The sequence below is a fragment of the Colletotrichum chrysophilum genome (genome assembly GCF_026319265.1).
Source record: "Colletotrichum chrysophilum strain AFK26 chromosome Unknown scaffold_64, whole genome shotgun sequence".
NCBI lineage: Eukaryota > Fungi > Ascomycota > Sordariomycetes > Glomerellales > Glomerellaceae > Colletotrichum > Colletotrichum chrysophilum.
The window spans coordinates 183,809-209,599 of NW_026517351.1; the positions used below are offsets into that span (position 1 = coordinate 183,809).

Consider the following 25,791-nt stretch of genomic DNA (forward strand, 5'->3'; position numbering starts at 1 on the left):
AGTTGACGGGGAGAACACTCGTCGAGAAGATCCGGAAGAGCCTCTTCATGACACGGGCATCTATCGCGATCTTTGGGAGCGGAAGCCAATGGGTCCTGATGGTATTGACAGACGGCTAAGGGACGTATGGGACACAGTTGAGTATCCATTGATGTCAGATTTCGAGCGGGCTCAGGAAAGGGCATATGATCGAAAAGATATGCTGTAGGGCAGCCGAACTTATGTACAATGTCATTGAGGCGTGAATACGTAAAGCACATAACTTCGGAATACTCAGTTTTGAAAGCACTGTGCTGTGTTACCACTGTTGGCAATATCGCTACCTCGATAGCTCATGCCTTGGCACTGCTTCCGAAACGCTGGCTATCTTCTAGAATAGAGCGACATTCTTGAGTAATGCCCCAGTCCCTCAAGTGGCAAATGGCTTGTGTGATTCTAACCGAATCGTTCTCAAAGGGCAGGTAGCTGGATCAAGTTCCTTATCATTTTCATTTGATGAGGGGTTTACCTAAGTTGCAGCACGCAGTTGGAGTATCACCGGCCAATTCCGCTTATCGCCGGAATGCGCTATGCAACCCCTCACCACCGACTTCCCCTCATCCTTCCTTCCCTCCAATGTCGATTCTAATTCTTTGAAAAGGTCGACTTCTCTTCAATATTATCGGGAAGCCTACAAATTCTGCCCAAGATGTCATTCAAATCCGAAGCCATCGTGGCTAGAGGCCCAATTTCTGAGGGCAAATGGGCTATTGAGCCAGTGACACTCCGAGATCTGCGTGATGATGAAGTTCTCGTCGAGATAGTTGCTTCTGGTATCTGCCACACTGACCTTCACTGTGGCAACACTCCAGCAGATGCCGGTGTTCCGGGAGTGTACTACCCAAGAGTCCTTGGGCATGAGGGTGAGAAAATCATCTCCACTCTTTGCAGTACCTAGGCCGACGTTGACATTTTCTAGGCTCAGGATATGTTGTCAATGTTGGCAAGTCGGTTACTCACGTCAAGCCCGGCGACCCAGTTCTTTTATCATTCTCATACTGCGGCTCGTGCCACGTCTGCAAGACTGGACCGCCTTCACACTGCACCAACTTCTTCGAGATCAACTTCATTGGTGAACCTGTCTTCTCCGACGGAATTGGAGGACGTTTCTTCGGCCAGTCAAGTCTTGCGCATCATACCGTTGTCAGTGACAAGTCAGTTGTCAACGTCGCCGGTCTTGGGCTCAGTCGAAACGACCTCAGAATCCTGGCACCACTGGGATGTGGACTGCAAACCGGTAGCGGGACTGTTATCAATGTCGCCAAGGCTGGACCAGAGGACTGCGTCACTATCGCCGGTATGGGAGGTGTCGGACTGGCGGCTGTGATTGCGGCAAAGAATCAAGGTTGCAAAGCCATCATCGGGATCGATCGGCTCGAGTCTCGACTCGAGCTTGCGAAATCTCTCGGCGCCACTCATGTCATCAACACTACCGGCCTCGATATGAAGCAGGTGACGGAAAAGATCAAGGAGGCAGCGGAGGGACTTGGCTCAACAATTAGCATCGACACGAGTGCGTACCCGCCACTGTTGGCCGCGCAAATTGATGGCACCAGGTATATGGGCAAGATCATCCAGGTCGGCACTGGAATGCCGGAGTCGAACATCTCAATCCACATGCAGACTTTCATGGTCAGCGGCAAACAGTACTTCGGAGCTGTGCAAGGGCACGTAAGGACTAGAGACTACGTTCCTCAGATGGTTCAATGGTGGAGAGACGGCAAATTCCCAGTCGAGAAGCTAGTGAAGGTTTTTGAGCATCCCAACTTTGAACAAGCCGTAGAGGCGATGAAGAAGGGCGATGTTGTAAAGCCGATAATTGCTTGGTCTTGAATCGAAAGAAGCTTCATAGAAATAAAAGGGCTGTCTCTATCTCTTCGTCACAGGACCTGGGATTTTGATTGAATATCGACAATTGTTGGACTTTACTGTCCCGATGCCTTTGATTAAGTCGGTCTCCGTTGGGGCCAAGTTACTCCATGTCGCCGTCTTGGCGTCCGCCCACGAGCATACCGGAGTAGTCCGGGTGGAGTTTGGACGGACTTGTAAGTCTCAGCAGCGGAGTTCATCGGGCCAACACCGCATTGAACATGATGATCCGGAACTTATTCAGACTATTTTCCACCTGCTTTACTCATCTTCGGGGCCGCGGATTCCGATGGGAGAGAGGTATCGTGTAGAGGGCGCATATATCTTCAAACCTGTCCCCCGTGATTGGGCCAGCTTCTGCTTGGTGGCCAAGTTGGCATTTTAATCATTAACTTCGACATTCTCTCTTACCACCTAGCAGTACATAATTCAGTCTAAGATTTTGACGCAGGGCAAACACCATGCCAGTCAAAGCAGCTTTCGTTGGGGCGACTGGGGCAACTCTCAGTCATCTGCTTGCCTGGACACTGATGGCTGGCCACAAAGCTGCAGCACGTAAGTAGTTCGGAAAACCTTGCAAAATGTTTACATACACTTACGGTTTTCAATTAGTCGTTCGAGATGCCACCAAGTTGAGAAAAATGCTCATCTCATACGACGTGCCCGAGTCCGTCATCAACACAAACCTCGCCATCGTGGAGGGTCCATCTTCCCGCTCTGTACATGCATGTGCTGAGCTTCTCCGTCATGATCCCGAAATCATCTTCAGTGGCATCACGGCTTTGCCCAAGTTTCAACTAAACCCATTCAAACCCGTCTCAATGCAAGACCTCACGATCACGGGAGACTCGGCCGATGCGGTTATCGAGGCATTGCGTCAGCTCAAGAATGCGGGGGCGATCAAAAATAGCCCTGTTTTTGTTCCCATTTCTTCGACTGGGCAAGGCATCAAACGCGACCAGCCTTTGGTCATGATTCCACTGTACATCTGGCTCTTGCGCGTGCCCCAAGCTGACACGACGGCTATGGAGAAGGCTATTAAGAAATGCGCAACAGAGCCAGGGTCGCCGCTCGGAGGGTACGTTATGGTGAGACCGCCTCTGCTGACTGATGGCCCAAAGAAAGGACTTGAGAGCCTCAGGGTGGGCTGGACCGTTGAGGATGCTGGCCTGGTTGAAGGTGCCGCGCATGAGCCAGGAGTTACCGTAGGGTATACCATTAGCAGGTTAGATTTGGCGAACTGGATGTTCGAAGAGCTTATCCAAGGAAACGTTCTGGCATGGAAAGGGAAGTGCGTGACAATTACGTACTAGAAACGGGTCTGAGAAAGCTGAACGTTAACAAGCTCATGTCAGGTAGAAGTTCATGATTCCGGACTGGTTCTTTGTATTCTACTTCATAGTATGAGAACGGAATCGGCAAACATTAGGTTCAAGTGAGTTTAGACAACATGTTGATCTTACTCCTCCTTATCGCGCCACGACATAATCCTCCAGGCAATTGGAAACATATCTGGTTTGAGATCGCAACCTCTATCTTGGCAACCTTTACAGACATCATCCTCCGCCTTTCTGATTTCGAGTATCTGGGCTGTAATGTCAATCAAATCCCAACAGGGCGAGTCCACCATTCTTCGTTCGATGTCCTCCCAACTGACCACGTAGAATTCCCGTTTCCCTCGCCAGAATCTCTCGGGAATATGTGCTGCTAGATCTTCCGTTGGAACTCCTGGTCTCTTGAATCGTCGCTCCAACATTTGTCTTTGCTCCCGAGCAAGCTCCGGTGCCATTTTATGGACGTCTGAAGGTCCTGCAAGCTCGTCTGAGCCAAGGATTACGTAGAGGACATCGCATCGAAATCGTGAAAACAGGAAGCATGCCAGAGATTCAAAGACACGTCTTCCGCTATATGGCCACTCTAAACCAATATAGCGCGCCCTTTGAATCGGTATGGTCCATGTGAAATCGTAGATACAACATTGCAGTCGTTCGGCCTCGCGTTCCCAGCCTTTAGGTATAATAACAAGATCTTGTGTGCCGTCGACCCAAAGAGAAGGCACATTTATTGTCTCAGGTAAGGGGTACTCGCCGTGTCCTCGATTATTTTGTCTTTCGCCTCCGTCCCCTCCTGCCGAGCATCTTTTCAACTCGATGAGGCTGACGACGTCGTGCAAGGTGCTCCTTTCACCTGCGTATAGTTGTAGAGCTCTTCCTGGACCCCAGACGTTGGCAAGTCGAAACGCAACCCTGCGCGAAGCTCGGCACGTCTGAAGCAACAAGGCATGAGGTGCGGTATATGAATGACCCGAAGTTATAGACGTCGGGCGTGGACCAAACTTGATCAGAACTTCCAATTTGTGCCACTTTCTTCTTCCTTTTGGTGCTTCGATAGCTCGCGTGGGTTTTAAAAAAGACACATCATCAAGATCAGCGAAGTGAGCGGCCGGAGGGCTTTCGAGGGCCATGCCCCATATCAAGTCTTGAATCTCTGTCGGAAGGTGCCCGAACTTTGGAAACGATTGCGTGTAGATTTGGCTCATCGAGGACAATTGTCTTGATAGGACAATTGTCTTGATGGAAGACGTTGCGAGGGACTGGACAGTATTCTGCGGTTCAGCTCAGGCTGGTGGACGGTGGTCTGGTAAATGGGGATGGCAAAAAGAACTTCAGCCCCGGTGGGCGCCTGCGTGGCTTTATGTTTCATTACAGTGCTTTATTGGTCATTCTCAGCGTTACATACACCGTGCTGCTGCAGCCATCGAATCCGCCGGCGCTTATGTTGGGCTGCGGCGAAGCTCGTTGGAACTTGGATCCAAATCTTGAGGGCCTCGGTTACCGGGTTGACAGTACATTGAGTCCATTTTCATTTGTGTAGTCAATGAAAGTGGAGAAGAAGGTGGAGGAGTCTTTATCCATTGCACGGCTTTGTCATTGTCAAAAGCTTGGTTGACTACTAGTTCTACCCAACTCCCTCCCCTTGTGATTCGCCCTTGCCAGCTCATTTTTCAATTTCTCTCGAGTAATTCTTCTTCGCGTATCTTAGTCTGAGGTTAGGCCAGTCTTATATCTTCAAAACTCCAATGCTGTATCTCTGTCCTCCGGTGATTACCCCATGTCAAATTGTCCGAAGCGTTGTTCTGCACTTCCCAAGTCCCATTTTCAATAAAACTTGTCATGGCTGCAGCAGTTGCAGTTGGCAATGAGATTCTTGATGCGAATTCCCTTCTCGGTGTCGCAAATCTCAAGGAACGGGTTGTCACTTATCATCATGTCGACTAAGAGCTTGACACCCTTGTTCTTGAGGGGCCGAAAGGTGGACGCGAAAGTTGACTCGTGACGTTCTGCCCAGTTGTGCAAGGTGGGGTATGTCTTTCGATCGATCTTCCTCATTCCGTGGTGCGCGATACGTTCGTTTAAATCAGGTGCCCAGTTTCCGACGATGGTGCTGATCTCTCTGAGATGAGGGAGGGCAGCGAAGGAAGCGATTGCGGCGGCGTTCTTGCGAGAGATGTACTCAAGTTGCGGAAGGTGGAGTCGCTGGATGGACTTGATCATGCTGTCGCAAGCAGGGGTCGGGAGAATCATTGCGTGTCTGAAGTACAGCTCCTGGTTGCGGAGATCTTTGCCGGCGGCGCAGAGCGCAACGAAGCGGTCGAGGTCGGGGCGGACCCATGCGTCAATGGGTGAGATGGTCCAATTCTCGGTCAACATGGTGATTCGGGCGAGCTTCTTGTTGACCATGAGGCGGGTCTCGCGATTGATTTGTGAAGGAAGGCGGGATCGCTGGAAGCGCTTCATCTGCGAGTGCGAGGTTTCGGCGATTGTCATTCGTTCCTCCTTGACGACCAGCTTGGACGGGGCGTCGTAGCAGTACTCAAGCTTCCAGCTTGCGGGTGTCTCCCAGGCCGTAACGTCGTCAACGAGCGAATCGACGATCTTCAGGAAGAGTTCGCGCGGAAGGGAAGCTGATCCAACTTTGCCAGGCGGGGTTTCCCGCAGCGGCATGGGCTGCGGTGCCTCCTTAGGTTGGAAGGAGAAGATTTGGATGTCTGGCATCTTGTTCCCAGTTATGTGAATTTCGGTGAGGAGGTTGTGTTGGCAGCTGCCCAGTCGTGTAGCAGCGAGGGCTATTTTAATGTCAGATCAAGATCGAATTCGAATTGGGAATAGAAATGTGACGTACATAATTTACTGGCTGTCGGATACGTTTTCGCCAGCTACCTGCCACGAGTTGCGAAAAAGTCGAATGTGTTGAGTTGTGAAAGATCAAAAACAAATTTCAGAAGACGCTCGCCCAAAGCGGGCAAAGTCCAGGTCGAAGGTGAAAACAAAAGAAAAAATAGGAAGTCGCATGTGTGGAAGTGGTCGCTCCTTCCCGCAGTTGGCCTACCTCTCAGCTTGGATTGGATGGAGGTGGAATCTGGGTGAAGTCCATGCGAATGTCCGTCCAATGTCCACGAGCAATGTTTTGTCCCAAGCCTTTGCAGCACTAGAAGAAGTCGAGCCTTTTCCTCGCAGTAGGTAGTCAGACACTATGAAGGCTTCAACGTCAGCAGGTCTGAACAGTGAATCCTAACACATGTTCAAACCCCCGTGGTGTCCTCTTGCGCTGCCTAGTCTTGCAAAGCTCGTTGGACTCAGATCTCGAACTCGTTGCACAATTATCTCCGGTAGAGAAGCGAGCTTACTGAGTACGAATCATGAGGTTATACTTGAGAAAAGCGGCACCAAAGGCATGACGAACACTCATTCATGAATTCATTGCCCGACATTCTATGATTCCTTTGGTCCTGGCAGCCAGAATCCGTACTCGCTAACCTTGAATCTGATCCATTCTTGCCAAATCAGTCCCTTATTCCTTACTGCTCTGCGTCCAACAGCAGACCAACATAGTCCATGATATATCTCTGACGTCTCGTAAGGTACCTGGAGGGGTTCCAATCCCATTCCCACTCGTCCGTGGTTTCAACCTTCACCTCCCTCACACCCTCGTCTGGCTTGCAGCAAGTGCAATTAGCTCCCAGAATCCGGCCCAGAATTCCCTCCTTGGTGCCACGAATCTCTATCTTGGGCCAATCCTGCATTGCACCGTAGAGCCTGACGCCTTTGTCCTGCATGGGCGAAAACTTCTTCATGAAACTCTCACCCCAAATCACCACCAATTCTCCTAAGGAAGGAAAGGCTTCATAGTTGATCTGGCGGAATCCGAAGTGAACAGGTTGTTTCATGTAAAGGTAGATTATGCGGCGAACCTCCATCATCTGGATCACCTGAAGATTCGGAAGGGTAGCGAGCGCGGCGAGATCGTCGTCATTGACGTCGGTGATCCAGTCGTAACCTTGGAGACGGATGTATTCGATGTGATGAACAAATGCGTTCCGAGAGGATGGGTAAGTCAAAGCTGCATTGAAGCACATCTGGTTGAAGTCGAGACCAGGAGACTTGGTGTAGAAAGGAATGAAAGCATCAATGTCCGGGCGCAGCCATGCATCGATCCAAGCGACGCTTCCGTCTTGGTTTAACATGGCGGCCCGGGGAAGCACTCTATCGACCATCTGGCGGGTTTCGTAGTTGATCTGAGAAGGGAGTCGGGAGCGTGACCAGCGAATCATCTGTGAGTTCGTCGGGAAGAATCCATATCGTTCACGATTTTCCTGAACGAAAATCCTGGACGAGGAATCATATTGGTATCTGAGATCCCAATCGACTGGCTCTTCCCAGTCAAAAATGTCCTCGATAAGCGCTTCGACGATGCGCAAGAAGACCTCGTACGGGACAGATACCGAGCCGATCTTCTCAGAGAGTGTTCGATTCAGAGTCATGGGCTCTGATCCCTCCTCGGGGGCGAAGGAGGCCACCGGTGGCCGTTTGTTCGACATGAGGTGGAAGCCACGTGTGGGCGGTGGCAGCAGACGAGCGTTGTGGTAACTGCAGAGGTCTAATTCCTGACCAAAAAGTCAATAAATGAGGTCAAGATAGATGGGAGTAATCGCCTACCGATATTTTGGATGATGAATTTGCGATGCTGGTAGAGTGTGGAAGACCGAGAAGAATTAGTTTGTTTGTTGGTGTGGAAGGCTGAAAGAAAAGGCGAAGAATTTTTTGAGACCTCTTCCCCAAAGTAGGCAGCAGGTGAAAGCGTTTGTTGTAGAATGAAGCAGCGTTTGTCGCCAAGGTCGTGCCTTCCTGCAGTTAGCCTTCCCACCCAAACACGCGAAAGGTGCGAATGAGCGTAGTGTTTGTGATGTCTTCAACACTGATTTGTCTCAAGATCTAGCGGAACCAGAAGTTGAATCCTTTGTCTCACAGTGAGCAACCAGAAACTGCAAAGACACCAATAGTAAAAAGCCCAGATTGCTCACGTCGAAACATGTGCATATTCTGCTAGTAGCATATCTTATTGTATCTTTCATGGATCTCCGTCTTCCCCCACATTGCGGCTTATCAAGACTCGTCCAACACCATCGGAATGGAATCTGTACGCTAGGCCAAAAGCTTCGCATTGAGGCTCGCAACTTTGCGCAGGGTGGGAATATCGACATCTCTGCTGGAAGCTGGCGAATACTTGCTTGCATGTTGTATCGCATAGTTTTCCTTCCCCATGGACGACTGGTACGATGCATGTTGAAAAACCAACTCGTTTTGAAGCAAGGACACATTATATGAGACATCATATTGATACTTAATCAATAAAGTCGTCTGGACGTGGTCGTAGAGACTGCGTAGATTGTGGGCTGTGCATGAAACGGCATGATCACGGTACAGACGCAACAACGCCGCCAACTTTCGGTCTGGATGCTCCTGCAGCTTCTCCAGATATTTGACGAGAACCGTCTCGATGACCACTCGTAATCGAGCCAGCACTTGCAGCTTATGGTTGAACAGAAATTGGCATGGCATCTCGTGATAGCCGCCCAAGAACGACACTTCCTGGCAAAGGGGTCATATTTGACAAGGGTAGTGTATCGAGAAAACGCAGAGCATATTTGCATTCTTCGAATTATTCCAATCGATTTAACGTCTGCGGAGTTGTCATCTGGGTGTGAGGTCTGTCATCTCGGGGTAGGCAAGGCGTCGGCTTGTATTTCTCTGCGGATTGATCTGTCAAAGTTGTCATTAAGTCCCTTGTCATACGAATGAGAGGGTCGTCGAGCTGTACTATGTGTCTTTTGCCAGAAACATAACACACGCCGAGCTCCTGGACGCCTTGTAAAGCTCGAATTCGGGAAGGGTTCGTGGCTTGCGACAATGCTCGTGGAAACAAAGTCTCTCGGTTTCTGCTGATGATCATGAGATTTTGATATCTGCTCGATAGGGTTTCTGGGTTGGCTTAAAATGGAATCCGTCTCGTGGCTTTCGTGTTGAAAATTACTGGACCCGACAGTCAGTTTCCAGACCATCTAGTGCTCTCAAACAAGACAACATCGTGACTCTTTGAAGGACAACGTCAAAGCCCCAGTGGAAGAACTGGACTTCCTTGAATGCCGGACCAAAGCTTTAGAGGGACAACCGAGCTTGTGGATAAGAGACGATGATAGGAAGGAATCGAAAACAAGGGCGACGACGAAGACAAGCACGAGGATAAAGACGACGACGACGACAAGGACAGCGAAAAGGACGACGAAAAAAGTAAAGCAGTCAATCACAGACGCGTCAAGACTCTCCGATTCATCTCTGACCCGTTCTATCAGATATCCAAGACACCTGACCCTTTCCAGAACATCGTGCCCATAAACGTAGCAACCGACACCCTCCCATCACCCGAAACTAGCGCGACCCCATGCCTGCCGAAGCCCGAGGCCGAGTGCAATGGTGCCATCCCCTCGGTAAGCTAATGAATTCACATAATCAAATGCCCAACGATCGCAGAATGGCCAAGGCCGACCCATTTCTGCTGCTGTGCGTATGTATCGGTATGTGCGTACATTGTACATGTGCAGCATGCAAGAAGGTAGTGGACTGCAGGCTGCGTCAGCCCGCCAGACCCTTTGACAGGCTATTTGCTGTTCTGTCATTGCCTGCCTATGGACGGTTTGGGACATGTTTGCCTCCTTCGTTCTCGCCTCTATTTCCCCACAAGCCGTCGTTCCTTCACCGTCACCGGCGACCTGATGTTAGTGTCGAGGCGTGGACGCATCCTGCCTGCACTCTTAATTCCGCTTTTGCCTACGAGTGAGCACGCCGCCCATCTGGGGAATGCTCTGATTTCTTCCATCAATCACAGCCCGCGTCCGAGGGCGGGCCCGGCCCCCGTGCCAGCTCCAGGGGTGTAGCTTATTCTTAGCTTGCCTCGCAGACAGCAGGCGGCGCCGGATTCTCCTCGAAATAAGTTGGGGACTCCGCGATTTTTGGGATGTCAGATGGTTCGATTTCTCTTAGCTTGCTCCAGATTGTTGGGGTTTTCGCGGGGGAGATTTGAGAGATTTTGGTGGACGCGGAGAAGACGGCAACTAAAAGCTGGAGTCAAGCTGGGCTTCCTGGCGGAGAAATCTGACATGCTTCCCGGGGGACTGAAGAAATTGTGCCGGCGGGATGAGATTGATGAGAGAAGAAGTCAGCCTGAGGCTGATGTGTTAGACTTGTGACCGGACTGTTGGGATGCGCGGGCACACCACGACGAATCTCGCCAAGGCGCTTGGGAAGGAAATGATATCAAGTTCGCCTTTCGGGCAGGTGTTTACAGTCACAACGGCCAGCAGTGAGCGATATCGAACGCCTTGGCAGCATCGGGTGGCTTGCAGTGCCAACACGGGATCCGCGGATGAAATGGTCTTGGCTGTCCACCAATGGCCTATCCATTCTCTGGGCAATGAGCCGCAAAGAAAGCTTATGTCAACTCATCTCTCTCTTGGAAGATGTTTAATGCTCGGATTGATTGAGGCAGAGAGTTTTGCAAGGAAAAGAAGCAGGAATGAACGGCGCGGTGCCGATGCTTTTCTAGTCAGACCAGACGCAGCTGGAGGGCGCACCATCATGTGAAAGACGAGGGCTGGCTGACCGGGCCCCGTTTCTTCGTGTCGTTGCATGAGAGAGCGGGAATAAATGGGGCATAGAGATAACCTCGCGTATTTTGGCGCCGGGAGACCCATTCTTTCTCAGCTGTTGCTACTCTCTCTCTGACCAACTAGTCGTTGTCATCACATGCACGCCCGAGCCTCTCGCGCCTTTAATGTATGACTCGCAGCTTGTCAACGCAGGAGATGGAGATTGTCGTGAAGCTCTGTTTACCAGCAGAGGACGAACATTCAGAGAAAGCATCATGATGGAGACACAATGAGAGGAGAGATGAAGATGACTGACTGGGCTCACGGAGAGGCGTGCAGAAAGACGGGAATCGGCATCTGGAGTCGGCGAGGTGGTGGGTGGACGACCTGCGTCGCCAAGGGCCATCATCCGCCTTGCCAGCAGAAGCGCACGCGTCAACGGACCGCGATAAGGCGTGGGCCGCATGACCTTCGACCTCGTCTCCTTCTCGAATCTGATAGCGCACCCGCTGACTCTACTGCAAATCCACAAACGTTCTCTTGCACGTCGAAACACACGCAGGCGTGTGGATGGATGAGCGGGCTGGGCGGAAAGAAAACGCCCAAAAACAAGCGTTTGCCCAGACCGAGACCAGCCACCACCACGCGGTGGTTCGAATCGTCCTGTCCGTTTCCACTCGCCCGCCCACTTAAACGCGATTGGAGAGGGCCCGCCGCCGCCGCCGCCAGAACAAAAGGTGAAATTGCCATTGGTGGAAGTTTTGGGCATGGGGTTTCTCCGCCAGTTCGACCCCAGAACGGCCCTCGACAGGGATGGCTGATGTTGGGGGCCCTCGTTCTGGGGAAGACGGACGGATGTGCCACACGCGGCGCGGCGCCAAGAGATTTCCGGGTCTGCCCTTTTTCCTCTCTCTCTGCTGATGGATGTCGCCGCATCTCTTGGTTCGTCTTGTCCCGCCGGACCTGCTCCCATGTTCTCGGCTCGCTGTGCTGTTGGACGGATGAGCGGCGGAATGGAGAGGGTGTGAAGATATCCCCCTGTGCAGCTCACGCACACCTCTTTCGATGAGCGACGACCCCAGGCACATCATACCCTCCGGCGATGGCTTCAACCACCGGACTCGGTCCTTTACCCTGACTGCCTCTTTAACGCCGCCGCAGAGAGAGAGCAACAGAAACTCCACCTCCACTCCCCCGGAACCAGCGCTAGCCCCGGCGACTCGAACTTGCAAATTATGGGGAACCCTATCCCCTCCCCCTTCGTCTTCCCCCTTCTTCGCTATCTAGACCCGGGGAATGAGGGGAACGAAGACGGGGGAATTTGGGGGAGGATTGGGGGAGGAAGGGAAATTTGGTCCTTTTTTCTGCGGGGATTCGAGGGTTTAGTTTAGTTTGGTTTGGATGAGACTGGGGTCGGTCACCTTTGTTATCAAACCTTTAAAGACAAGCTTCGCATCTCTCTTTTGACTCATGGCCTGATCTCTCTCTTCACCTCTCTGCTGGAGTTGTCCAACACGCATTCTTCTGTCTTCATCAGCCTGCCTCCAGACCTAGACGACGAAACGCTTCCCTCGTGTCGCAGAGCCATCTTTTTATCGGAACCGCAGCATCCAGGTCGTTCAAGATGGCGGTCACCAGCAAGAGGGTGTACAACTGGTACATCTCCCTCATGGCGGCCATGTGCATGGTCCTCTACGGGTACGATGCCTCCGTCTACAACTCCCTCCAGGGCTCCAAGAACTGGCTCGCCTGGGTCGACGTCGACCTCAAGAAGGATACGCAGTTGATCGGTCTCGTCAACACGGCCTACACCATCGGTGCTATCGTTGCCGGTTTCTTCATCGGTGGTCCCTTGGTAAGTTCATGACCCCCAACACGCCCGGAGACTGTGATATCTAACGTTGATTCTTCATAGGCCGATCAACTCGGTCGCCGCTGGGGCATGGCCATCGGCTGCTTCGTCACCATCATCGCAACCCTCATGCAGACCTTCACCCCTCACCACAAGCTCGGAGTCTTCATCGCCGGTCGTGTCATCATCGGTCTCGGACAGGGCATGGCTCTCACCGCCGGCCCCGTCTACATCGGCGAGGTTGCGCCCTCTCAGATCCGTGGCCACATCATGGCCTGCTGGCAGATGTTCTACAGCGTCGGCAGCTTCATCGCCTACTGGATTGTGAGAAGCATTTCCCCCAAACACTACATCAACATCCCAGTTGGCTAACACATCACACAGAACTACGCCTGCTCCAAGCACCGCGCCTCGCTCGGCGAGTGGGACTGGAAGATGGTCGTCATCTTCCAGATGCTCGTCCCCATCATCATCATCATCGCCCTGCCCTTCCAGCCCGAGAGCCCCCGCTGGTACGTCCAGAAGAAGGGCGACATCGACTCCGCCCGCGCCGCCCTCATGCGCATCCGCGACACCGAGCAAGAGGTCGAGGAGGAGCTCCTCACCATCCGCGAGGCCGTCGAGTACGAGAAGGAGGCCATCAGCAGCAGCTACTCCGCCCTCTTCAAGGACGCCTCCATCCGCAAGCGCCTCTACCTCGCCTTCGTCCTCAACGTCGGCCAGCAGCTCACCGGCCAGGGCACCCTCAACAGCTACTCCACCGCCATCTACAAGAAGGTCTGGCCCTCGGACGACACCATCAACCTCATCAACGCCCTCAACGCCACCTGCGGCATCCTCTTCACCCTCAACGCCATGTGGACCGCCGACCGCTTCGGCCGCCGCTGGCTCTTCATCGTCGGCGCCGCCGGCATGGCCATCTGCATGCTCATCGTCCCCATCGTCGGCCTCAAGACGCCCTCCGCCGCCGACGGCACCAAGAGCGAGTCCGTCGGCATCGCCATCGTCTTCCTGCTGTTCCTCTTCACCTTCTTCTACAAGCCGTCCTGGGGCGCGACCACGTGGATGTACACCTCCGAGATCTTCTCCGTCAACGTCCGCGCCCAGGCCGTCGGCATGTGCTCGCAGATGCAGAACGTCGCCAACACCATCTTCCAGCAGTTCTTCCCCACCTTCCTGGCCAACGAGGGCCTCAAGTGCCTCTTCTTCTTCATGGGAATGAACATGGTCCTGGGCGTGTTCGTGTACTTCTTCATCCCCGAGACGAAGCAGATCCCGTTGGAGGAGGTTGATGTGCTCTTTGGCGGCGCCAACCACATCGAGAAGGGAGGCCAGATCATGGGTGTCGACAACCAACACCCCGGGACCGCCTCTGGTTCTGAGAAGGACGGGGCTCAGGTCCAGCAGACCGAGAGGAAGGAAGTTGTTTGAAGGAGCTGGGATAATGAGTAATGTGTTTGCTGTATTTGTCAAGTAATGTTGAACCGGTCCAACGGCTAAGCGGAGGCCGGTCGCGCTATACCCTCAATCGCAAGTCTTGAAGTTGTCAAAGATCAGTCGCTGCATGCCAATACATGACCATCGTCTGTTGATACTGGATCAGTAATGCAGGCGGGTAATTGAGATTGAACGATGCCCGTGAAACATTATGATTTTTTGGGATTGTCGCTGAGCTTGGCTGGCAACGCTTAAGCGGTTGGCTGATACCTGTTCCAACGTGCACATATGTATATATATCATGACTAAACAACAGGAGCCAACTGGTTTGAGCGATTCGGGAACACTACCCTATGCCTGCGCGTCTACAGCTCTACCAGCTTCGCTGATGGCCAGGTTAGCCATACCGTTCGTCGCCGCTTCCGACCCGTTTTGGGCCTTGTCCTTTTTCGGGCCCGACTTCTTCTTCCGCTTGGCCGTTCCCAGGCTCACCGTGGGTGCCTCGAGCACCCAGCGGGCAATTGCAGCGGCGCGCTCAGTCAATATGGGATATTCTCGTCCGTCATCGACACTCCACCTCCGCAAGGCAGGCGAAGGCTGGCCAGCGAGACCCGTGTCTTGCTTCCCGTTGAACCCATTCTTGATGCCTTGCAAGTAGTCGTGATCCTCCTGGGCTCGCTTCTGACGAGCAGTAATAGCAGCACGAAGGCTTGCCTCGTCGACGACTCTATCGTCGTCGAGTGAGTCCATGATGGCCTGCTGACGAATCCGCTCCTTGCGCTGTTCCTCATTTTCCCCAATGTGAGCTAGCGTGTTGCTGTCCTTAGTGATTGACGCAGCCGCAAGGGCAGCAGCCTTCGGAGACGACTGAATCTTGTTCTGGTGCTCAGCCATGGCAACATCTAGTATTGGTAGCGGTGCGGGGGCGCAAAGTTGTTCCCACGAAGAAGTCATTGAAATCCAGTTGCCAGCTCTTCGAAGTACCTCAATCCAATCTGCTCTCGCTGGAGACCGACTCGCTTGAAAGATCGGGTATCCGTCAGCAAGACGCGCTAGTCGAGCTACCATGTGCGCGTGGCGTAGAAGCTCTTTCGTGGATGTTTGAACAAGGCAATGGCAAAGAAGAAGCGAATGAAGAGCATCCGTCAGCAAGGGATGATATGTAATGGCCTCGTGCTCGGACGCCTGGGCAGGGCCAGCTTGACGCACAAGTTCCTGAGAGGGATACGGCGGGATATCTGCGGGGGGTACGGCAGCGAACAAATCGGACAAGGGGTAAGTTTTGTAAGAAGGGGCAGGCCCTGAGTCGGGGACTCGAGGGTGACGGATGCCGTGAGCTGCGAGGTTAACCTTCTCAGTGAACTCTCTTGTCACCCTCAGGGGCAAATCAGGGGTGTATTCGAATTTGGACAGGTAAGCCAAGTAGTCGCGCAAAGCTCTCTTGGCGTATGTCTTCACGATTTTACGTTTCTCCAAACGTTGGCGTCCTGCCTCTTTCTCTGCCGCAGTAGGCTCTGGAGGCTGGTCTGGCGGGCCTTCGCCTCCGGGACTGGCATCACGAGATGCTTCCTTCGAGCTACCAGTCCGCGGAGATGCAGCTGCCTCAGGGAGGCCGTCAACGACATGCTGGCATGCCATTGTCAAGTATACCCCAGCGCGCTGAAATAGCAACTGTATTTCCAAGCTGCTAGGTTGCTGCTCCTCGGTAAGAATCACGTCCGGGGGCCTTCTGGATCCAGTGGCTAGCTGTAGATCCTGCGATGATGGTGGTCGGTGAAGTGGCTGATGAAAGCGGTGCACTTGCAGCGCGCTACTCAGGTCTTGGGCAGCCCCCTCGTAATCGTCTTTGAATATCCTCACGGTAGCTCTGGTTCGTAGTGCCTCGCCCTCGGTCGGCCTAGCAGATATGATATCGTCCAAGGGTTGCAAACTGGTGCACTCCGCCAGTTGCCTTGAGGGAATCTTTTCATGGAAAAAGTGGACGTATTTGGCATCAGGATCTTCTTTGCTGCGCTGCAACACCAGAGACCCGATCTCCTCAAGCGTTGACGCTCCCTGCATCGTAGCAACGCTGCAGGCGATCTCGTCCAAACGATATGCGCGGGCCAGCTTCTGGCTGGCCTGCTCTCTCATTCGGAATTTGCGTTCTCTGCTTAATTTTGCACCATGCCCGCCATACCCCAGCGCCGTATGTGAATTCAGTCCTCCGTGCAGATTTGCCAACGTCGGTGAGGCGATATCACTGGCTGCCCGCACTGCAAGAGTTGTGGCTTCGTCGACGAGCCGGCGGATCTTGAGGAGGTCGAAGAAGACGGCGGGATCGATGGGGCGCGGGCGCGGGGTATTGTAGTTGATGTTCGCAATCGTTTCGAGGATCTCAATGGGCATCTGTAGCCATGGGCCATGAAAGGAGGAGATAAAGCGCCAATGCCTGTCGCTCAGTGGTCAGCCGTGTCGGGTTTGAGAAATGCAGTGCCAGGTGTCCGTGTCGCATTGCGCTTCTGCTGGCCAGGAGGCAGCGCAAGCACAGGGAGACAACGGCATCGACACGAGGGGCAAGACGGACTTGTTGCGACAGATAATCAGCGCCGGAACATTGTCCGCGACAGCGCTCGAGGCATTTCGACCCCTAGAAGAGCCATTGGACGACGATTGCGATGCGCTTCCGCTGGGGACACCACCGTCGACGTCGTCGGACACGGGCTGCTTGGTCTTCTTCTTTGCCATGTTCGCAGCTGTTAGAGAAGAGGTTTGTCCGGTCTGCAACGTGCTGCTACGTCGAATCGCAAAAGGTTGTCGTCGAACCCCCAAAGCACACGGCACAGACTCGAGACGCGAGAGACGCTGATGGTGGGGAATTATTGACCAATTGATATTGAGCTCATGGTAGCAATCTTAGTTATTTCGGATAAAGCATGCTGGTGTCGTTGCGTGTACTGTGAAGATGTTGATTGACGCCCCAATCCTCGGCGGTTTCGTGAGTCCTCGGCAGCAAAATTCCTTTGTAAGTCATTCCTGGAGATGATTGATTTGCTCTTTCCATCGAGGTACCTATCGAGGGGCCGATAATGAGTCACGTGCTGACTCAGGTGACAGGCATCAGTGCGCTGAGCCGGGGACACTGGAAGTGACATGTGGATCAGCAGCATCGGTGCCCCGCCTTTTACCCGTTGACACATCCGGGTGCCGTGCCGGCGTCCGGTAATCCACGGCTTTCAACTCGACGTCCCATGGTCCAGGAACCTACTCTAGGATAACATGGCTATCAATCTCTCCTCATTGATCTTTCGTATAGACAGCGGATTCACATCGAAAGCTGGACTCGAGGCTGCCTGCACCCATGAAGTAGCTACGTAACCAAAACAGACATGCGCAAGTTCATTTTGTTGTTATGTAAGTTGTCAGTTGCCCAGTGTATCTTTCACACGTCGATATGAACAGTTTCGGTAAGTACAGGAAGGTATCAGAAAAGAACAGCACCGTCGACAATCTACCAAGTCCTCCAACCAGCGACGCATCCTTGCGAGGCAACCTACTTCTGGACTCCCTTGATGACAGCCACAAACAAGGCCATGACTCCAATTCCAACACCAGCGACCGTCACTCCGGTCTCCAGTCTCTTTCGTACAACACCAATGAGGGCACTGATAAGCAACCAGAAGACAACCACCAGCCCCGCAGCAATTCCAACCGCCGTCTTGCTCATCTCGTAGTGGATCAAGATGAACTTCGTCTGCGCGGCGTCACAAAGGACATCTGGGTAGCGATTGGCAAAACGGTCACAGTACTTGCTGAGAGAAGGGCGTCGGAAGAATGCCGTGAGGTCAGGGGAATACTCGTCTGCAGTGATCGTAACCTTTCGGGGCAAAGTCGCAGCTTCAGGATCCCCATTCGAGACATCAACCTATGGTCGTCAGCACAGTCTACGCCACGATGTGCCCTCGTTCCAACTGTTGAAGTATCCACCAGTCAGGCGACACAAGAGGCCGGACTTACCCTCGAGATTTCTGCCCTGCGGATGGATGTCTTGAGGAATAGGTTTGAGAAACGCCCACGGGGAATAGCCGGGCTATTACGGTAGTCGGTGGTGTTGAAGAACTGATGTATTTGATCCATTGTCTCCTCAATCGTCTGTAGGCGTCTGATACGTAGATGAAATAGCCAGAATGTATCATGCTTTCCGGCGACGATCACGGGAAGGGCTTGAAACGTAAGTGGAACGGGGTCGAGCGCCACATCGTCCGTATTGTTGATGAGTGGCATGATGAAATGAGGGCAAAGCGATTACTTGTGGTCATCCGCTTGGTGCAAGACTTGACAGTTGAAGGTACCCGAGTCGTGGATTTGTAGATGAGAGGTAGGATATGCGAGCCCTTAAATTGGAGCGCCATCGCAAGTCAACTGTTGCTCAATCTCTAAGTGATGCTGTCGATACCAGCACATCGTCGCAACTGGGACCAACCCACGGCGAATATGATTTGCCTGGCAAGAGGTCACTACTCCCTAGGCATGGCTTAACGTTTATATCCGACCGTCTTGCCAAACCATTTTGAAAGTGCATTTTTGACAAACGTTGCGTCCAACTAGATTATTCAGCTAGCCGAAACGGGCTTCCACTTTCCATCTTTTCTATCATTACCAGAATCCCATTTCATGAGGCTTTCTCTGCGGGCTGTTGATTGGGCACTTCAGATGCAGCCTGACTCCATGTGGACACCACCCTGTCGCGACGGCCTGCCTGCGAACACCACCCAACTCAGCTGCCATCTATGGTTGGCGCACACATCAGCCACAAAAGCAATGAACGACTGGCATTCATCGAAACCGCCTGTATGCTTGCTGACGTAGGTCAACGCACTTGATACCACCAGTTTGAAAGTAGAAGAAGGCTTGCTCACCGAACCGGGACCACAGCCACACCCGCTGCTCTCGGCCGTCCGCGAATGTGCAGCTCCAGCCTCCTCCTGGCCACCTTATTTACCATTTAATAGACAACCTAAAGCGCCTTTCTGTTTGCGAGGATCTCCTCCACAATGCGCTCTGGTCCGGCAGTAGGCAGGTATGTTATCCAACCTCCGAACTCATGTGTACTCGATTCTGACCAGGTCACTGGGGCAGGTGAGCCTCAGTTGCTAGTACTCGAGGGAGTTATCCGGCATCTCCACTCAGAACTAAGTCAGCAATGCACGCCCAATACTAAGTATACCATCTTGGAGCGATTGTTGCCCCTCACTTCGCGCCAGGGCTCCGCCATCGATCAAGCACCTATCACGACAAAGCCTACAATTCTGGGGTCGCTAAACTGTGTCTTACATCGAACCGAGACTTGCCGATCAACATGGCCGGGCGGAATAACGGTGGTAATAGACGACTGGAGCTTGATTCCTTCTCCGTCTTTGTCACTCTTTACGAGGAGTTTCGAGCTACAACAGGCTTCCAAGCTCATCGCAAGAACATGCATTGCCCAGTTATGCTGTTCGGCTCTGGCAGTTACAAGGGTAGAGTGGCTTCCTGTCATGGACCGGGGTATTCATCGCCCCAGAAGCTCAAGTACGTCTTCTCATAGTCCCTGACTGAGACAGCCGAAATAACCTATACCTCACAGTGAACATTTACGACGCCAGCATGCCCCAGACCTCGCCAACGATGGGAAAAGAATAGCACCGGTTCTCAACCGGACAAAGTACAACGCCTGGAAGGCCTGGACGGATTCATTGCCCAGAAAGGGCTCTGTCCTGGATGAAAATGATATGCGAGAAAAGTGGTGGGATACTGTAGTCATCCTGGGTCTACAAAAGAGACCAAAGGTCCTCCCAGAGAAGGGTAATGTCCTTCCCCCTGGCCATGGGTTGAGAAACTTTCTGATTTCCCTCATTCTAGCTCATCTGGCGTCCGCCGCCGACGAGATACCGTTCATACACGCGTTCGACCAATGGCTTCGCAGCAACCGAGGGTTGATGTCCACCGCAGAGACTGCACTCAACCAGTACCTACTCGGGTACTCAGAGGGGGCTGAAGCCAATTGTCATCCTAGCGACCAGGGGTTGATGGCTAATCCACAACCTTATGCGTCTACGGTAGATCTTTCGACACAAGATGATGACGACCAGAGACCTCATCCATATGGCGAGCTGCAACCTTGTGCTCAACATTTCCAAACCGAAGACGAGAATTTCCCAGACAACGCACAGTCCCCCGATTTATTTAATTTCAACGTATTGACAGAGGAAGGATCTCCTATTGACATTCTAGATATTGCAGATTTTGAGATGTTTAACTATATAGAGGGTCCAGGTCAGCCATTGGGCCCAGGCAGAGAGCTAGGAAAGATACAACCAGAAGGCTCAAGTTAGTCACATCGCCCAGAGGGCTATAGAACTGGTCGCAAGGGGAAGGCCGGAGAGAGAGCCATCGACAGGGGGAGCTAGAGGATATCAGACACAGGCCTAGAGAGAAGCGTGTAGCCCGCAGCCATGCGTCAAAGTCAGCGACGGTAACTTGATCTCAAAGTCCTTTAAGCATTTCCTCATAATCTAAGAATACAGGGTGTCCCGGTGTACTTTTCTAACCTACGCGCCGACGCAATCACTACCAGTCTAACTCAATATCTCATCTAGGGGGGCCGCCTGGGCCAGGCTGGCCCCCAGGCATCATCTGACCCGAGCCATCACCAACCCATCTGTACTGCATCATTGGCTGTTGCCCAGGCTGTGGCATCATGCCCGGGATCTGCATTTGCGGGTGTGTCATGAGCACCTGCGGATGAGGGTGAGGTGGGTGAGTAGGATGTTGAGGCTGCGGCGGCGACGGGCCGGGAGGCATCTGTTGGTGCTGCTGATGTTGATGGTGCTGCTGTTGCGGTTGCTGATCTCTCATTTGTCGTCGGACCTGCAGCCACGAGAACAATTCCGATGATATGCTTTCAAACCCATCCTTCAAAGATGAAGCGATATCAAACCTCTCGGAGAACTTCCCGAGCGTCTCCACAACTTGCTGTAAACATCGTATGCTTCTGTCTACGTTATCCTCGCCACCCATTTGACGGTGTGGTAAAGGAGGAGGAGGTGCTGTCCCTGGGCGTGTGATGGGCGGTATGATGCGCTGTTCAGAGAGCAGAAGTTCGCGGGCGGCGCTGAAGACAGTGAAGAACTGCATTGCCACGAAATAGACCTTGAGCGCATCTAGGGAGGTATAGAAAGCCGGGTTGACGGAGTTATGGGCGACAGCATGAATGGTGTTCATGTATGCAATCGCGTGTTCGAAGATCAGCTTTCGGGCGTAGTCGGTCAGGTGAGGAGAGCGATCACTAGGCGCGAGGCAATAGACGTAACTATGCCTCAGCTCCAGCTCAAATAGCTCCCGAATGCCAGCCGGAAGACTGTCCTTCTCGGGCAGGTTTTCGTGCCACTCTCTCATCTCGAGGCACATTTGCCAGATGAAAGAAGCAGGATCGGGGAGCGGCGCTGAGTCTCCCTGGTGCAGGGTTTGATACCACTCCGACTGAACGCGTCTGAGCTGGAACAGAAGCAGCGCCGGATCGGCAGACTGAGTTCCAGTGATGGCCCCGGATGGTGGTGCCGAGGGGCTTGGGTACTCTACGTTCACTGAATCGTCTGTGAACGAGAACGATCGGGCGCGGCTCATACTGATTGTTCTACGCTCAATGTCAGAAAGTATTACAAAGAACAAAATGGAGGAAAAACAAACCTGTCAAGCGCGTACACACAGTAAAACATTCTCCTTCTTAAATCTTGGGCGTTTTTGTCGGGAACCTGCAGCTGAGGCGGGTCCTGGTGAAATCCCAAATCAACTACTGCCCTGCTTGCGAACCCAATGAGATACCAGCTGTCAAAGTGAGCCGGATCCAGCATGGAGTACTGCGTGAAGAGAATGAGGGATGAGATTTGTGTTGGGTAACCGGGCATCAGCGCCTTATCGGCAAACGGCAATGCTCGAGCGACAAAGTCAAGGCCACGGCGATAGCACTCGTCGTCTTTGTTTCTGCTTCGGGCGGAGTAGCCGATGGCCAGGACCATGTACAGCAACCAGTAGTCGGAGTCCTGAAGCTTTTCTTTCACTCTCTCGTCTTGTTGATAGAACGCGTCCAAAACGTTAAAAACATGGTCCCTGGGGAAGCAGGGAAACAGGGCATGAACGTTGTTCATGTAGTAGTCGATGGTGGCCGCGGCGTCCGTTCTCGTTGGGAAACTGTCTTCCGTCGGATCAGGAACTTTGTCGTTAGTCGCTGCCGCCAACACCAAGCGAGCAAACGTCATGTTGCTGAGGGATGGCTCAAAGTCACGGGTTGTTGCGTTGACCGAGCTGTCAGGTGTCAGTGAGGAAGACGAAGCAGAGCTATGGGACCATCTTACAGAAAGCCAAAATCGGATACAAGGGCGTTGACATCAGACTCTTCTCTACTACGTGCGGCTTTTCGGTGGATGGCAGCTCGGATGTTGGCTAATGAGTCTTTGCGATCGGCCGGAGGAGCAGCTTCGTCGTTAATATGATTGCTGACCGAAGCCTTCCGATTTTGAGCGAACTTTAAGCGCTTCTCCAACTTCTCGATTCGCAGTTCCAATGCGGCGACGTAGCTGCGATTCATCAGCGATCTATGCCTTGATGAAGGCTCTCTGAAGAGCGTACCTCCTCTCTTTGCCTCGGGCAAACTGGTCATTAGCACTGGAGCACTCATTCTCACGGCCAGCCTTCTCACAGGCGGTGCAAGCTGGGAGCTTGCCATCACACTAGAATAGCAAACCTATTCATCAGCATTTCCTCTTTGATACGTCAGGCTGGGCAGCTGAGGAGGATCCAATGTACCTTGACCTTTGCGGCTCGACCTGTGGGGCAATGTTAGCTCTGCATGAGGTAGAAGCAGTCAGCCGCGCGAACATGGTACTCACATCGCGAACACGCTGAGACGGGCCGCGACACCCGCAACAACGGGTTATCTGAGAAACTTGATCGCGGCATTGGGGGCGATGAGATGCGACGGGGTGCGAGGTGCCGTGCCTCGACGCCGCACTACAGAGATATTTGTCGACTGCAAGCCGTTGAGTTACCCACGCGGTTATGATATCGACCTCCGGAGAGCTGCAGACGGAATGAATGGCGATAAGGGCGGTGCCAGATATATCTAGTATGACGTCGGTGATTAACGTTGGGAAAGGGGCCGGGGTGAGCAAAGATGATGAAGTCGGGACGAGATGAACGTAAGCGGGCAGAAGGCCGGGTTTGTCGTCGGACTTTGGAGGTCCAGACAAGGCTGCAGCGTGGGTAGCAGAGCCCGGAGCCCGGTAGTGAACAGGTCGTCAGATTGCAAGCGCCAGGTCGCGCGTATGCTGCAGTGGCGCGTCGGCTGTCGGATGGTTCTGGAGCTGGAGCTGAAGCTTAAACTGCTTGGATGCGTCCGGCAGGTAGGTCACTGTTGCAGTGGTGATGCGATTAAGAGGCGGCTAGAAGCTTTGCGGCTGTTGGGAAGCAGCACGAAGCGTTGGTAGGTATCTCGCAGTCAGGGAGTGATCTGCAGCGCAGAAGTGCAGCAGATGCGTGACGAAGCGCAGCAGGAGTGCGAGAGCGAGGGGGTTGAGCTCCAGGTCAGCCGCTCCAGACGAGACGGCGCGCGAGTCGTTCACCTCGGGCCCTTGCAAGCGGATGGGTAATAGATAGCAGCAGTGCCGCCTGCCTGTCTGTCCCTTTGTACGTATTCGTATACCGTCTGCGAAGTTAGGGGGATGTAGACTGCAAGAAGACACGGAATTCGCAAATCGGTATTCCGCGGGGTGGTACTGGTCGCAAGCAACGGCACAAGTCTCGAGGTAGGTCTGGTCTTGGGCTTTGGAGAGGAGGGATCGACGGCACAGTCGAGTTCGACACGACTCTTCCCCTCTCTTGTGCGACTGCCAGGTTGTTGCAACACCGTCTTTACCCCGCCTGGGCTCCGTTCACATACCTACTTTGTATGTACGGATGTACCTGCGGGATACTCAGCACTCAGTGCCCTGGAAAGCACCACCAGAGCTGCTCCGTGCTGGGGCAGGGAGGTACAAAGTGACTTGACGACGACGCTTGCAAGCCTCCCCTGCCCCTTGCCCTCTTTTTCCCAAGATAAAGCCCGCCCCGGGTCCCTTCCCCTGGGCCACTGCCACTCACGTCCTGCTGAACGTCGAAAATTGGCCTGCATCATGCCGGGGTTCTGACTTTTTGGCAAGTCTTGTGCGCGGATGTGCCCGTCGGGAGCGCCGACATGGAAGATTTCATCGAGGCATACGACGTAATTTCAAGCCGATAAACGCAATACGCAGTAGTTTGGGGTCAAAAATAGCAGACGAACTATCGCTCAGGGCAACACACGACAACCTTGAGAAGGCGAGGAAGCATCGCAGAATCAATCAGAAGACGTCCTGCAGCAGAAAGGAGGGTGCCTGTCGTGGTGATAAGGTTCTGCTCGGGCCCGTCTCACATCCAAGACGGCCTCCCTGTCAGTTGGGCGCGACCTTGGAGTCCTTGACCTTGACCGAGACCGTCCATGTCGGCTGTCGAGGGCTGTGATAGGCACATGTTGGGCCAACAGAGGCGTTTTGATGGCGCGAGTCCCTCTGGCTGGCCCCACGCTTCTTTTCGTTGATCAGATGACTTGCCGTCTTGCGCGATGCACAGCATCGACACTGCGGGATGCCGCAAACTCAGGCACCGTCTTCAGCGTTTCTCGGCTCGGGGCCACCGTCTGGCATCCCCTGTTGTTCCCTTTTGACCTTGGAAGCCATTTTTGAGATAGACGAGAGCGAGCGTCGTTCAAAGTACGGCGGGTACATCGGACTCCGTCAAATGTTCAGTGCCTGCTGGGGTTTAGGTGTTCTCGTCTCTGGCGCTGAGTGCCAAGGTACCTGGGTGCGAATCACCAAATCGGGAATAGCGCCCACAGGTGACTCGGGACGAGCAAGACGGGGGACGGAGACCGGAGACCAGGGCACAATGGACGCGGACGCAGGCGCGGACGTACGTACTGTAGACGTAGGCGCAGGCGCAGACGCAGACGCGAGGGTACGTGGAGCTCGCGAATGTGTAGATAAGAGTAGCGGCTCATTCATCGGCAGACGAACAATAAACCAGCGGCGAAGGGCGAAGTGACTCAGTTTGCGCCATCCGTGGCGGTGGAGAGGCCAGACCAGAGCCAGACAGCCACGCGCCGCATGGCAGGTCAAACAAGGTGATATTTTTCTTCGTGCAGGTTCGATGAGACAATCTGAAGGTGCGGTGCGGTGCGTTGCCGGTGCGGTGCCGTGGGCATGGAGCAAATTCCCCTCGCCGAGACTGGATGGCAGAAGAAGTGGGAGTCTGGGAGAAGCAAAAGAAGGGCCGTGGGATCCCCTTCCCCCGCTCTGAAAAGGAAGGGGTCGAAGGGGTCCATTCCAGCAGAATTCTAGGAGCTGAGTTGCGAGGGTATCGTTTGCGTTCCTGGGTTGCGTGATGCAGGGCCCTTCGCTGCTTGGTGTCCCACAAGGCGAAAAATTCTGACAGCTTCGCTGTTTATTTCTGTGATAAACTGGAGCGGCATTGACAGACGATGGTGATCGCGATATTGAATAAAGTGCGTAGTGCTGCGTTA

At 53.3% G+C, this 25,791-nt stretch overlaps 8 protein-coding genes across 8 annotated transcripts; 3 read left to right on the top strand and 5 right to left on the bottom strand.

The window, feature by feature from the left end:
• Positions 1–688: 688 nt before the first annotated feature.
• On the top strand, positions 689–1,872 carry COL26b_007763 (uncharacterized protein; the record flags this gene model as incomplete). The annotated part of the gene is made up of 2 exons (XM_053180547.1): positions 689–902; positions 959–1,872. The coding sequence occupies 2 exons, from the start codon at positions 689–691 to the stop codon at positions 1,870–1,872; spliced, it is 1,128 nt and encodes a 375-aa protein (XP_053035540.1).
• A 677-nt stretch (positions 1,873–2,549) lies between these two features.
• Positions 2,550–3,221, top strand: COL26b_007764 (uncharacterized protein; the record flags this gene model as incomplete). Its single annotated transcript, XM_053180548.1, has 2 exons — positions 2,550–2,986; positions 3,134–3,221. 2 exons carry the CDS (start codon positions 2,550–2,552, stop codon positions 3,219–3,221), a joined length of 525 nt encoding a protein of 174 aa, XP_053035541.1.
• Positions 3,222–5,066: 1,845 nt separating this feature from the next.
• On the bottom strand, positions 5,067–5,963 carry COL26b_007765 (uncharacterized protein; the record flags this gene model as incomplete). Its single annotated transcript, XM_053180549.1, has 1 exon — positions 5,067–5,963. One exon carries the CDS (start codon positions 5,961–5,963, stop codon positions 5,067–5,069), a length of 897 nt encoding a protein of 298 aa, XP_053035542.1.
• Positions 5,964–6,766: 803 nt separating this feature from the next.
• On the bottom strand, positions 6,767–7,786 carry COL26b_007766 (uncharacterized protein; the record flags this gene model as incomplete). The annotated part of the gene is made up of 1 exon (XM_053180550.1): positions 6,767–7,786. One exon carries the CDS (start codon positions 7,784–7,786, stop codon positions 6,767–6,769), a length of 1,020 nt encoding a protein of 339 aa, XP_053035543.1.
• A 4,729-nt stretch (positions 7,787–12,515) lies between these two features.
• On the top strand, positions 12,516–14,174 carry COL26b_007767 (uncharacterized protein; the record flags this gene model as incomplete). The annotated part of the gene is made up of 3 exons (XM_053180551.1): positions 12,516–12,746; positions 12,807–13,067; positions 13,128–14,174. 3 exons carry the CDS (start codon positions 12,516–12,518, stop codon positions 14,172–14,174), a joined length of 1,539 nt encoding a protein of 512 aa, XP_053035544.1.
• Positions 14,175–14,531: 357 nt separating this feature from the next.
• On the bottom strand, positions 14,532–16,907 carry COL26b_007768 (uncharacterized protein; the record flags this gene model as incomplete). Its single annotated transcript, XM_053180552.1, has 3 exons — positions 14,532–15,059; positions 15,390–16,611; positions 16,747–16,907. The coding sequence occupies 3 exons, from the start codon at positions 16,905–16,907 to the stop codon at positions 14,532–14,534; spliced, it is 1,911 nt and encodes a 636-aa protein (XP_053035545.1).
• An 805-nt stretch (positions 16,908–17,712) lies between these two features.
• Positions 17,713–18,296, bottom strand: COL26b_007769 (uncharacterized protein; the record flags this gene model as incomplete). The annotated part of the gene is made up of 2 exons (XM_053180553.1): positions 17,713–18,084; positions 18,177–18,296. The coding sequence occupies 2 exons, from the start codon at positions 18,294–18,296 to the stop codon at positions 17,713–17,715; spliced, it is 492 nt and encodes a 163-aa protein (XP_053035546.1).
• Positions 18,297–20,789: 2,493 nt separating this feature from the next.
• Positions 20,790–22,456, bottom strand: COL26b_007770 (uncharacterized protein; the record flags this gene model as incomplete). The annotated part of the gene is made up of 2 exons (XM_053180554.1): positions 20,790–21,834; positions 21,888–22,456. 2 exons carry the CDS (start codon positions 22,454–22,456, stop codon positions 20,790–20,792), a joined length of 1,614 nt encoding a protein of 537 aa, XP_053035547.1.
• Between the last annotated feature and the right edge of the window lie 3,335 nt (positions 22,457–25,791).